This window comes from Rattus norvegicus, chromosome 13, assembly GCF_036323735.1.
Source record: "Rattus norvegicus strain BN/NHsdMcwi chromosome 13, GRCr8, whole genome shotgun sequence".
Classification (NCBI taxonomy): Eukaryota; Metazoa; Chordata; class Mammalia; order Rodentia; family Muridae; genus Rattus; species Rattus norvegicus.
The window spans coordinates 102,757,101-102,770,035 of NC_086031.1; the positions used below are offsets into that span (position 1 = coordinate 102,757,101).

The window sequence follows — 12,935 nt, forward strand, 5'->3', positions numbered from 1 at the left end:
ATAATTGCCGTGTATTAATGTTGTTATATGGCAAACTTAGAGGAAAGTGGCACTTAATATATTTCTCTCTGCCATGCCATTTTCAGAGCTCCTGACAGGGTCTCTTTTACATCTCAAAAAAAAAAAAATGCTTCCAACACAAATAAACAAACCCAACACAAGGAGGACACTTTTTCTCTGGTGTTTTGAGCATAGATGCTGACTCTCGTGTTCACACCTGGTTAGAAATAGGTAAAATTATGCTCTTGTGGCATAATTGTAGAATTGTGTCAGTGTTTGCCGTTCTCAGCCTTTCACATGATGTGCAAATTATACAACTTCTTTGCCAGATGGGCATCTGTCTGGGTCTCAGTAGGACAAGGTGACCTTTCTGGAATTTTACAGCTGAGCTTGTGACAACAGCAGCCTTCGTTTTAGCCATTAGTAAAATTGCTTCCAGAGAGCTTGGCACCCTGGGGCCTAAAGCTGGCCATGTCACTGTCCCGGGACAGCGACCAGACAGGACCTGCATGCTCTGTTAACAGACCTTTCCGGTACAGGGCCCACACTTTATGCTTTTGAAGAGTCCTCTTGTGGGCACCGAAGTCTCGGTGCATACAGTTGGCACTCAGCGGTCTTCAATCAGACTACGAAGCCACAGAGAAGCACAGAGGGTTCAAAGGGCACAATCAGAATGACACTCACTTGGAGTGAAGCCCCTAAAACTTAAAACTCTGTCGTCACGGCATGGCATATACTGCAGAATAGAGCTCCTATTGCCACCTGGGACTTGGCATCTCTCCATAAACTTAGAATACTTCTTTATTGAAAATAAATAGCACCTACACTCCCCAGTGTTCTAGTGCATAGACAATATTATTCTCTCTGGAATAGCCGTGCCTTTGGTTGTACCAATTTCAAGACCAAAATGACAAATTATTGTGTGGAGTCAGGATTTCTTGTGGCCAAAAAAGACACCTAACTGTGCATATATTGTCACAGTAAAAATTTCAGCTACTTCCTTCACCTGAAAATTATTGCAAATATTTATAAATAACTTTAAGGATAATTTTGTGTGTGTTTAATCTTACCTGTCCCCCCCAATGTTTCGTGAAATGGCCACACCCTAACCAGATCTCAGACTCCTGTTAGTCTTAGAATTTGGAATATTATCTGATAGAAAAATAAAACGACATGAGATTTGTGTTGGTCACAATTGAACAACATTAGATCTTAATTGAACAGCAGTAGATTTTGATGATTAGCACATAGTTAATAGTCACTCAGGAGACTGGATGCCAGGTGCATACATCTTAAGCACATGCCAGTGTTCAGCACTCCTCTTGTGGGTGTGAATTGTATGGATTATATTTCCTCTGTGGGTGTGAATTGTATGGATTATATTTCTCTTGTGGGTGTGAATTATATGGATTATATTTCCCCTGTGGGTGTGAATTGTCTGAATTACACTTGTCTTCTGGATGTGAATTGTATGAATTTTATTTGTATTGTGGTGTGAATTATATGGATTTCATTTGTCTTGTGGTGTGAACTGCATAGATTACACTTGTTTTATGGGTATGAATTGTATGGACTACACTTGTCTTGTGGGTGTGAATTATATGGATTATATTTGTCTTTTGGGTGCGAATTGTCTGAATTACACTTGTCTTCTGGATGTGAATTGTATGAATTTTATTTGTCTTGTGGTGTGAATTATATGGATTTCATTTGTATTGTGGTGTGAACTGCATAGATTATACTTGTTTTATGGGTATGAATTGTACAGACTACACTTGTCTTTTGGGTGTGAATTGTATGTATTTCATTTGTCTTGCGGGTGTGAATTGTGTGGATTACACTTGTCTTGCAGGTGTGAATTGTATGGATTATATTTCTCTTGTGGGTGTGAATTGTGTGGATTACACTTGTCTTGTGGGTGTGAATTGTGTGGATTACAGCAAAACAGCAGCAGCAATCTGTCGTGTGTTTTTACGGTAGTGAGAGAGCTGGGTAGATTTGTTCACAGGCAGTTAACCAGACTACATACTTTGATGAGCCGCACACAGAGAATGCTTCTTTGCTGTGTGCTATTATACACATTATGCTCAGAAGGCCAAGAATACCACATAACAGGTGGTTTTGAGCAGATATTTTATGCTGGGTGCAGGAAAGAAAGATCTCAGCTGACTTTCATGGTGGTACTGTGTGAGAATCCAGCTCACGGATAAAAGCTAGATGCTCAGAAACATCAGGTATCGTGGGAGAAGAAACATTACTAAAGAAGCTAAGCACGAGTTCCAGCCCTGGGCCTCTCCAATGGTCAGCAGGCATTCTTTCCTTTGCACGTTTGCTAATACCTGTGAGAACATATCTTTATAAATGTTTTATATGTGGCCATCTCATGAAACATGAAACCAACCTGGAAAAATACTCAGGCAATTGCAGAAGATAACCCGTTAAGTGCAATTTTCTCTTCAATCAGCAGGAGACAACTACACCCTTCTCAGCAGCACAAAAACCGTGCACAGCAGCAAAGGAGACCGGCTCTGGGTGCTGGTGGACAGACTGGTTCCTTGCTCGAATTACACTGTACAAGTGAATGCTTCCAATAGCCAAGGGAGCGTGCTCAGTGACCGCGTCTCTGTTGAAATGCCTCCTGGCGGTGAGTGTGAAATCTTTTGTTGGCTTTCTGAATTTAACTAGAAGAGGCCCAAGAACTGAGTAGCAAGTGAACTCCATTTTAGAATGGAGAGGCTCGACTGTAGTTTTTCATGTTTAGGATGTTTTCTTTTGTGGAAACTCCTTATTGATATTCTTTGATTACTTTAATGTGTCTTTTTTTTTACTGTGTGTGTGTGTGTGTGTGTGTGTGTGTGTGTGTGTGTGTGTGTCTTTATACACAGGTTATCTCTGATGCCCATATCTTAGAAACATTAGGAATTTTTTCTGTTTTTTGTTTATTTTTATTTGTTTGCTCATTTCTTCAACTTGCGAGATTTTGTTAAACCTTCTCAATGTTGACAGCATATGAGGAAGGAGACAGGAGCATCAGTACTTACTATTGGAGAATTGCAGAAAGGTACAACTCCTTTTAGAACATATTGACAATGTCAGTTTAAAAATATAGGTCTTCTTGTAAGGGGCATGGAGTGGCTATTACAGTCAGACTCTCATTCACACACAACATAAACACTTCATCCCAGCATTTACTCTACCCCCTTCCTATCTGAAATCCAATGCATTCTGAGTAGGTTTATTTTAAATATTTTTATCCAAAATTGGCGCAGTTTGGAACAGCCATACTTATTGATCTTAGATGTGCAGTCAGCTCCATCCCACGCCCTGACTACCTGTGAGGTCTGAGGGCTAAAACGAAATCTCCCCCCTCGGTTCGGTATTCATAGATCCTGAACAGAAAGCAGGTTCAAAGTAGCGAGACATCCAACTGAGGCTGGGGAATGTGGACTTTCAGAAAATGCAGCGGGAGAATGACCAAGGAGATCTCGTCTGCCCTGCAGCCAACTTCCTGGCGCGGAAGAAGCTTGGTCAGCTGTGTGTTCCTTTTACAGCATGTGTTCTGACTTAGATCATTCTCGGTTTATGGCAACGTAGTTTGAATTCACAAAGGCACTGATTCTATCCATGGTCCGTGGCGTAGTTAGGCCTGTGTGGTCCGGTAAGTTCTTGTCTGTATGTGATGACAACTCAGTTAAAACAGCACAGGCTTGCTGCTCGTGCAGTACTCACACGAAGGTGTGTCTGTTAACGCAAGGATCAATGTAACTGAAATAGGAGAACTAATACATCATTGCTTTATGAGGGGTGGGGCAGAGCTGAGGCCCACTGGGAACTGAGGCTCTTCACTGGTTTAGGGCAACTGGGATCAGTGTAACCACTGAAAGTAAGTACCCAGAGGACGGATGTGGAAGGTGACCCTTCACCCAAAGAGGAAGCAGCATCTTTGGAGACAGAGCATTGGCCATGTCTGTGCCGCCACCAGGACTTCCTTTCTCCCGTCGTTGTTAGATTGTTGCTGATCACAATTAGGAAACTCACTGCTTTGAAATGATCTCTTTTATGACCTTGTGGCAGTTTAAAGGTGACACCTCATTGATTAAATAGGTTTTAGTTCATGCTTCCTTTTACTTAATGAGCTGAAAACAGATTATCGTGATTTACACATAAAAAATCACGCTGAAAAGCATGTGGCATTTGGTAGAATATGTGTGTTTAAGTAGAATTAAATTAGTGCCGAGAGTTATTAAAGAAGTCTTGCATGCCTTCCAGAGAGCCCAGCTTCATACCGAAATGGGCAGTAAATGAAGCAGCAGGCAGGAGGGAGCCAACTGGCAGAGGTGCTACTGTGTACTCCTCGCTTTCGTTGTGTTTGCCTAGTCCAGCCACCCCCGCCTTTGCTTTCCTCTCCCAGGTCCACCCTGTGGTGATACTGAGTTTCCAGGGTCTTTCTTTGCTGGAAAATGTGAGGTTTGAAACAAAGTAGCCTTAGCTATGGTTTCTTTTCAGATACATGAAAGGCGCCATTATAGAAAGTTTGGGGGTTGGGAGGGAAGCGGATGGTTTTTCCTTTACCTAGTGTTTGCCCTCAAATATTACCTGGGGAGGGGGATGGCTCAGCAGGTGAAAGGAAGGGAAATGCCACTGGTTTTCCTTTACATAATGTTTCCTATTAAATACTACCTGGTGGGCAGGGCTGGAAGAGTGACTCAGCACGTGAGAGTGCTTAGTGCAGAACTGTGTTTGAATAGTCAGCTCCTGTGTAAAAGCTGGGCGTGACCGCATGCTGAAAACCTCAGTGCCTGGGATGTCGAACGGGAGACAGTAGATACTTCTGTCTAACCGACCTCTCACCCTAGTACTACAGAGTGAGATCAAAGCTCAGAAAACGGTTCCAACTCAGGGAACTAAAGGGGAGAAGGTTGTAGCAAGATGCCAATGTTCTCTTCTTGTTTCCACAGAAGCCCTTGGGTACAGAAACACTTTCAAAGCATACATACACACATATCACATATGCATATACACACATAAATACACACCCCACATGCACATGCCACACATATATATACACATACCACACACTCACATGCACACACACACACACTCACCCACATATACACATACACATACACCACATACCAAACACAAAACACACCACACACCATACACATCAGACATATACACACACACACAAACATACACACACATATACCATGCACACACTACACAAACACCACATACACACACATATCACAGACACATAGACATACACCCATGCACCACACACACACATGCACACACACATACACACACACCACACATACCCACATACACACACCACAGACACCACATACCACATACATACACATACCACACACTGCACACATCATACACCATATACATACAGCACATGCACCACACACCACACACACACACTCTCATGCACACACACAACCCACACACCACAGACACCACATACCACACAGCACACACACACACATACACACTCACATGCACACACACAGCCCACACAGCCCACACACTACATACCACAGAGCACACATGCCTACATGAATAAATTCACCTATTTCATCAGTTCATCAGTATGCTATCTCTTGCCGACCTAGTCTGAGATTCAGTCCACAGCACAGAATACACTCACGTGTATTGAAGTCATCTGTTTAATTTGACCATCGCAGGTTGCCGATAAGACCCTACATAGCAGGGACTGGGCCCTGTTCATTTTTATCTTCGGTGCCTAAATCAGACTTGGCACGAGGTAGGTGTGTGATGAATAATTGGTGAGAGCATGAATAAGTTGGTCAGGTCAGCTTAACAAGGGGCTGAGGAGACGGCTCATGGGAACCTGCTTATTATGCCTCATGAAGGGCTGAATTCAGAACCCCAGCACACAGACTAGTCCCTGTAGCTTTCAATGTCTGTCACCCCAGAACTGTAGGGGGTTAAGACCAGAAGATTGTTGTAGATGATTTGCCATCAGGCAGTCTAACCAGAATAGCTAAAGAAGTTCAGCCAGAGACCATGAAGGACATGTGGCATCCCCTTGTGTATATGTATATGCACCTGCACACACATAGGCATGTACTACATACACACACTTAGATAAATAGCTAAATAACCATTAAGCTGTTGGGTTATCATTTCTCAGTTTCTCACAGACCTAGTCGCCACCTGATGACCTTTATGTGATAGTCATCTGCAAAGCTGTGACCTCCTGTGTGCACAGCTGTGACCTCCTGTGTGCACACCTGTGACCTCCTGTGTGCACACTTGTGACCTCCTGTGTGCACACCTGTGACCTCCTCTGTGCACACCTGTGACCTCCTCTGTGCACATCTGTGACCTCCTGTATGTATACCTGTGACCTCCTCTGTGGACAGCTATGACCTCCTTTGTGCACTCCTCTGACCTCCTGAGTGCACTCCTGTGACCTCCTCTGTGCACAGCTGTGACCTCCTCTGTGCAACACTGTAACCTCCTCTGTGTACAGCTGTGACCTCCTCTGCACACAGCTCTCCAGTGGAGAAAGCTCTCCATGTAAATCTAGCTGCAGTCTGACCAGAGAATTAATGTAGGAAACAGCTCCACATTTCATGAGCTCAGTTACATTTTCTCCAATGAGTATAAGATGAATACACCTTAGCTTATGCAGGAATCTAGACAAAGGAGACAAGGGCATGCAGTATGAAGAATTTTAAATGCCAGGCTGGAAAAATGGCTCCGTACTTATGAGTGCAAACCGCTCTTTCAGAGACCCTTTCAGAGTTTCGTTCCCAGCACGTGTGTCCGGTGACTCACAATTACTTGTAACTCAAAGTCCAAAGAATCTCATGTCCCTTGTTGGATACTTCCAGCATTGTATGTGACACACACACACACACACACACACATGCATGCACACTCACATACTCACACACTCACATATACACACCCACACACACACTCACACACACACACTCACACACTCACATACGCACTCACACACACTCACACACTCACACACTCACACATACACACTCACACACACACTCACACAAACACTCACTCACACATAAACACTCACACACACACACTCACACACACACACACTCACACACACACTCACACACTCACATACGCACTCACACACACTCACACTCACACACTCACACATACACACTCACACACACACTCACACAAACACTCACTCGCACATAAACACTCACATACACACTCACACACACTCACACACTCACACACACACTCACACACTCACACACTCACACACACTCACACACTCACACACTCACACATACACACTCACACACACACTCACACAAACACTCACTCACACATAAACACTCACATACACACTCACACACACACACACAAACACTCACTCACACTTTGAGACATCTCTTCTGCTGGTATCCTACTCTCTCTTGCTGATAGGAGAACGATAACACATAAATAACAGATACAAGGCTGGAGAGCCGATTTGGTGGATCAAACATGTGCTTCACAAGCATGAGGACCTGATCCAATCTCCAGAACGATGTGTTAACCGATATGAGACCTCACACTCAGAAAGCCAGCACTGGGGAGCAGAGCTGCCAGACAGCCTAGCTTGAGTTCAAGGGCTCCAGGTTCAGAGAGAGACCCCATCTCTAGACATAAGGAGGGACATAATCAAGGAAGATGCCTTATATCAGCCTATGGCTTCCACATGTACACGCACACACATGCAGACACATGAACAGAGACACACACATACACACAAGGGAAATCTGATGAACCCATGTTATCTAAACTTAGGAATGGAGCACAATGATTGCTACTGAGAGCGAAGTATGTTGATTAATGGTGTCAATCCCTAAAATGACCTTTGTACGTTAAAAAAAAACATTAATTTTTAGTATTTAGGATCTTTATGAAGTATGTCTTGCTTTTCATCCATGGAACACAGCCCTACCTTCCCATGCTCTCAGAATCCCAAAATCCTACAGTCACTACATTTTGTATTATTTTAAAACATAATACTCCCACTTAGGGCTAAGATACTCTAGGAAATGAAAGATCACTTTAATCCAAGCTCTTGAATAGCATTATGGTCCAGGTTCAAGAGTTCTAGGCAAAGAGTTGAAAAAATAAAAAAGGAATCCAAATGTTAATCCATAAATATGAAACCTCCCTGTGACCTTTACCCCACCAAGGTCTGGAGTTACTAATGGGGTTAGGAATTCAGCGCTTAATGGGGCCCGGTGCATCTGTGTTTTGTATGCATGGGATTCGGTGTTCAGTTTAATAAGTGGTTGACATTGGTGATGTCCCTTAATTTGCTTAAATCTAATTGGCTCTTTTATCAGTCAAACCTGTATGGATTGGCAATTGATCAGGAGGGGTCAGCCATGACTCTGCATGTAGTTAAATGGTGGAAGCCACAGCAGCTGGATAATAAGCAGCGAAGAAACGGGTGAGCGTGGAGGAGGAGGACAAAGGAGCGCCCAAGTTTTTCGGGATCTTCAAGTTCAGAACAAAGGCATTATGGAGTGTATAAATTTTAAATACACTGCGTTTTGCCTCCAGACTTCAGCCTTTTTTTTTTTTTTTTTTTGCCAGATGAACTGGAATCTTGTCTGAAACTGTCTTTGTTACATCAAAGACCTACTCAGAAGGCAGAAAGAGACAGAAGAGGTATGAAAGGGCATAGTTTAAAATGATTACTGACACACTTCACACTGACGGGCTACAGACGGGCTATTTTTTTTTTTTTTATGAGTGCTTCGTGGTTTTTGCAGAAGGAACTGCTTTCTTCCGTTTATGCACGCGGCTTTGATGGAAAGAACTCAGGGCCCCCTGTGCTTCTGAACTCCGTCCAGTTTTCTCTGGCAACAAACAGTTGGTGATTCCAACCTTTGAGCCGATGAGGATCACTACAACTTAGAAGAGTCATAAAAATATATAAGGCTTGGGAAGCCACTGTGTTCTGAAATGTATTCTTTGAAAAGAGAAAAGAAAGTCCTGGGAAGTGGCTACTGGTGGATCCGCCTCAAGGGTCTTTCTGTAGCCCCTCCCCATCCTTACCGCCTGACACGTATGTGACAGAGCGGAATCCACAGGGGTTAGAGCCTACATCATAGACTGTGGAGTTGCACAGACATGGATGGATCTAAGCCCGAGTTTTTGACTAGCTGGAGGGGTTGCCATGGGCAAATGCCCCACATACCTGCACCTCATCCCCAGTTTCCACCTCCATGGATTGGGACTGGCTGAAGATTCCACCCCGACAGAATCCCATCTGATAGAATTGCGTTTCTTGGCACAGTTAGTGACCATTCCTGCACTGCTCTGCTGTCCTATGTAGGATATGCATGTGGGCATTAGACAGATAAAAATACTTGTACTGTCTATCCTGCCTTTATTTTTATCTTTTTAGGTTCATTTATTTATTTATTATGTGTATCCATGTTTTACTTGCAAGGGTATATGTGTATCTCGTGCATGGCAGGTCTAATGCCAACAGAGATCAGAAGAAGGTAACAAATCCCATAGAACGGAAGTAATGGCTTCTTTTGAATGCTGCATGGGTGCTCAGAACAGAGCCAGGGTCCTCTGCAAAAGCAGTACATCTCTTAATTACTGAGTCATCTCTCCGGCCCATGTCTTTTCTGTGTCAAATGAATGGTGATTGGGCACGCAAAATGTTAAAAACACAGCTCATTGCACTTTTCCTTGTAGGAAATAAGAGGATTGTTCTTACCAGCAAAACTAATATGGGCATTTCCTTTTATTATAAATATCAAGAAATCTAGATCAATAAAATGGTGTTTAAAATGGGTATAGCACAGGGCCAGCGAGATGGCTGAGCAGGTGAAGGCACTTAGCCTCCCCAGCCTGACAAGCCGAGGAGAGCAAGCCACGTAAGAAGCAGGATGCAGGAGAACACCTACATCTCAGACCACCTTAGCAAGATGGGGGTGTAGAATCTGCCAGAAACTCACAGGCCAGCCAGCCTGGAGCACTAGCCTGCACATGTGGTACAGGAACAGAAGCAACAAGAGAGACCCTACCTCAAAAAAGAAGGGACTCCTGCAAACTGTCCTCTGACCAACCAGCATGTGCCCACACATACAGACACAATAAATAAATCGTTTATGACTCAGTCCTTGAAGGGGAAGGTCTGTGTTCCTTTCACGTGTGGGTGATTTTTAAAAGTTTTTTTAGTTGTTTCTAAAATCTGGAATCTTTTCTTATTTCTTTTTAGTTCTCCTAGAATATCGAAAATTTATGGGCTGGGGAGGCAGGGGTAGTGTTCGGTATATATACATATACATAGATACATATATACATACATACATATATATATATATATATATATATATATATATATATATATATATATAGTAGCCCAAATGACTGAAGTGAGGAATTTGCTGAACAGGTGAATAGTGCACCATGCTGTGGTCATTATGACTTGTACAACAATCTTTTTTTTTCCCACTCTGTCTTTTACTTGGATAATCATTTTTCAGGGTATAAAATTAGATTGAAGCCATCTAAATTATTGCTCTTCCTCTTGTCAATTTTGTCATTGCGGCAAACAGCATTAACCCTTGAAGTCTCTGTATGTCTAATTCTTTGTTTTAACCACATTTTCAGTGAGTTATTGCAACCAAGAGTTTGAGAGGCCATTGAGAAGAGCAGTTAAAACAGGACATGCACTGTGTACATGAGTGCATAGTGATATTACATGTGATAAGGTTTACATAGAGCCAGTATGACTAATGCTAATATTCCATGCGGCTAAATAGTTACCAGAAGTTTTACATGGAGCCAGGCTGCTTTCTTAGGGTGATAATGTGTCATTTATAAGTGTAGGATCCTTATTCCAAACACTATACCTTTAGTGCATAGTTCGTGAACCCACTTTTAAGGTCAATGCAGAACAAGGGGCGGGAGAGGTGGGTCAGCTGCTAAGAATGCTTGCTGCTCTTTCCGAGGTCCGACGTGCCACATTGTGAGGCACACAACCACCTGTGACTCCTGCTCCATGGACTGTAGCACCTTCTTTTGGTTTTGACTTCCATGGACAATGCACACACCTGTGATTGCACATAGGCACGTGCACACACACAAGCACACACATACACATGCACACACACATGTACACATACACACACTCACACATGCACACTCACACACACATGCACACACATACACACTCACACACATGCACACACATACACACTCACACACATACTCACGCACATGCACACACACATTCACACACATGTACACACACACTCACACACGCTTGTGTATGCATATACATGTTCAAAAATAAAAATAAAGTCTTTAAAAAGGAAACAAAAATTAAACGATAATTAAGGCGAATCTAATCACAAGATTTTCTTACCTGTTTCACAACCTCACACAGTTCTGACAGGATAGTTTGACTAAGTCCTAATTTTACATTGCATAAAACAATTTTTGTAGAAACAAATCTCCACTATCCTCATCATGATATTTGATTAAGTTATAAAATGACACTCAGGAGCACAGCCGATATTAACACGTTTGGTAAAATAAAACTGCCTCACCATGAATGTGGACTTCTATTGGTATCAGTGGAGTTTTGCCTTTGAGCTCAAAAGATAATTAGATATCCTTCTCCATGCATTACAGAAGAAATGGGAAGCATGTATTAACCAAGAAAATCAGTTAGGAAGTGGGAATGAGAAGATCATCTGCTAGTTAAGAGAAGGAAGTGAGCTGACGGTGTGTGGACACTGCTCTCAGGGTACCCACCCTCCAGGAGATCAGGAAAATTCCAGGAAGCTCTTAGCTCAGGCCATGGAAAGTCATGGCTCTGCCTTGGAAGAAAAAAGGAAACCATAAATATTTCTTTTCAGTTGACCAAGACCTGAGTCTGAGACTCTAAATATAATGTGCTCACGTGAACCTCTTTTCCCCTTCACTTACAAAATTGCATTTCCTTGTTTATATTTATGTGAGGGTTTCACGTGCAATGGCGCGTTTGTGGAGATTGGGGGACAGCGCTGCTGTGAGTCTCTGTCCACCACGCAGTACCAGGAGGAGATGCAAACAGTCAGACCTGGTGGCGACCCACTCCCCTCCTTTGCTTTTTTTAAAGGAAAGATTGGGATTTTCTTTTCTACGTTTTAATTTCAGACCGAACCTCATTCTAAGGCCAGGAAGCAGACTGTCGGTCTGCAGCCCTCGTGACCACCTGGTTTATTTCACGGAGCCACAACAATGCCAGCCTAAGGACCTGCGTGCCTATTGGCCTTTCTTCATTATAGGATAGATAACATACTACTTAAAAAAAATGATAAAACCAATAGTTTGCAGAAAGGTAGGACTTCCCTTTCCCTGATCAAAGAGCTCCTTGGCTTGCGTTTGGTGGCGTTCTCTTTCTGATACCCGTCCACCCATCTTGATTTATTTGCAAGATTTAAGTAGAGGCTGGATGCAAGCAAACATGCAAAAGGACACGGTATGTCTAAAGGCTGGAAGAGTGCGAAGAGATAGAAATAAAAACATAAATGAATGGAGAGATCTAAAGAGCAGGCCAGTATGGTGGGTTACGGTGTTGAGAGGGTGCAAGGAAGGATGAGATTCACTGCCCTTCCATAAAATAAGAGCTTCAGTGAAGATGTAGGATAGAGTTGGTGTTTTCTAAAACAACACTCTCCCACATAAACAGATGGCTCGTCCTTCCCTCCAGCATATTAAAAAATCCACACAATTTATATTACACCCAGTTCTTATGAATCTTCAGAATAGTTGTGCATTAATGCTTTCCTTCTGTGTATATCTTCCAAACGTGCTGCCATTTTTTTTCCCCTTCCCGGGAGAAAAAGAAAAAAAAGAAAAAACTCAACTCACAGAAAGGTAATAAAGTGCATGAACTCAGC

The 12,935-nt window shown here is 42.8% G+C and overlaps 1 protein-coding gene across 1 annotated transcript in view; it reads left to right on the forward strand.

The window, feature by feature from the left end:
* The window catches only part of Ush2a (usherin), a 666,448-nt gene that overhangs the window by 388,318 nt on the left and 265,195 nt on the right, over positions 1–12,935 (forward strand). Inside the window, exon 37 of the mRNA NM_001302219.1 lies at positions 2,465–2,644. Coding sequence (NP_001289148.1) covers positions 2,465–2,644 — 180 coding nt within the window. The remainder of the gene's footprint in view (positions 1–2,464; positions 2,645–12,935) is intronic.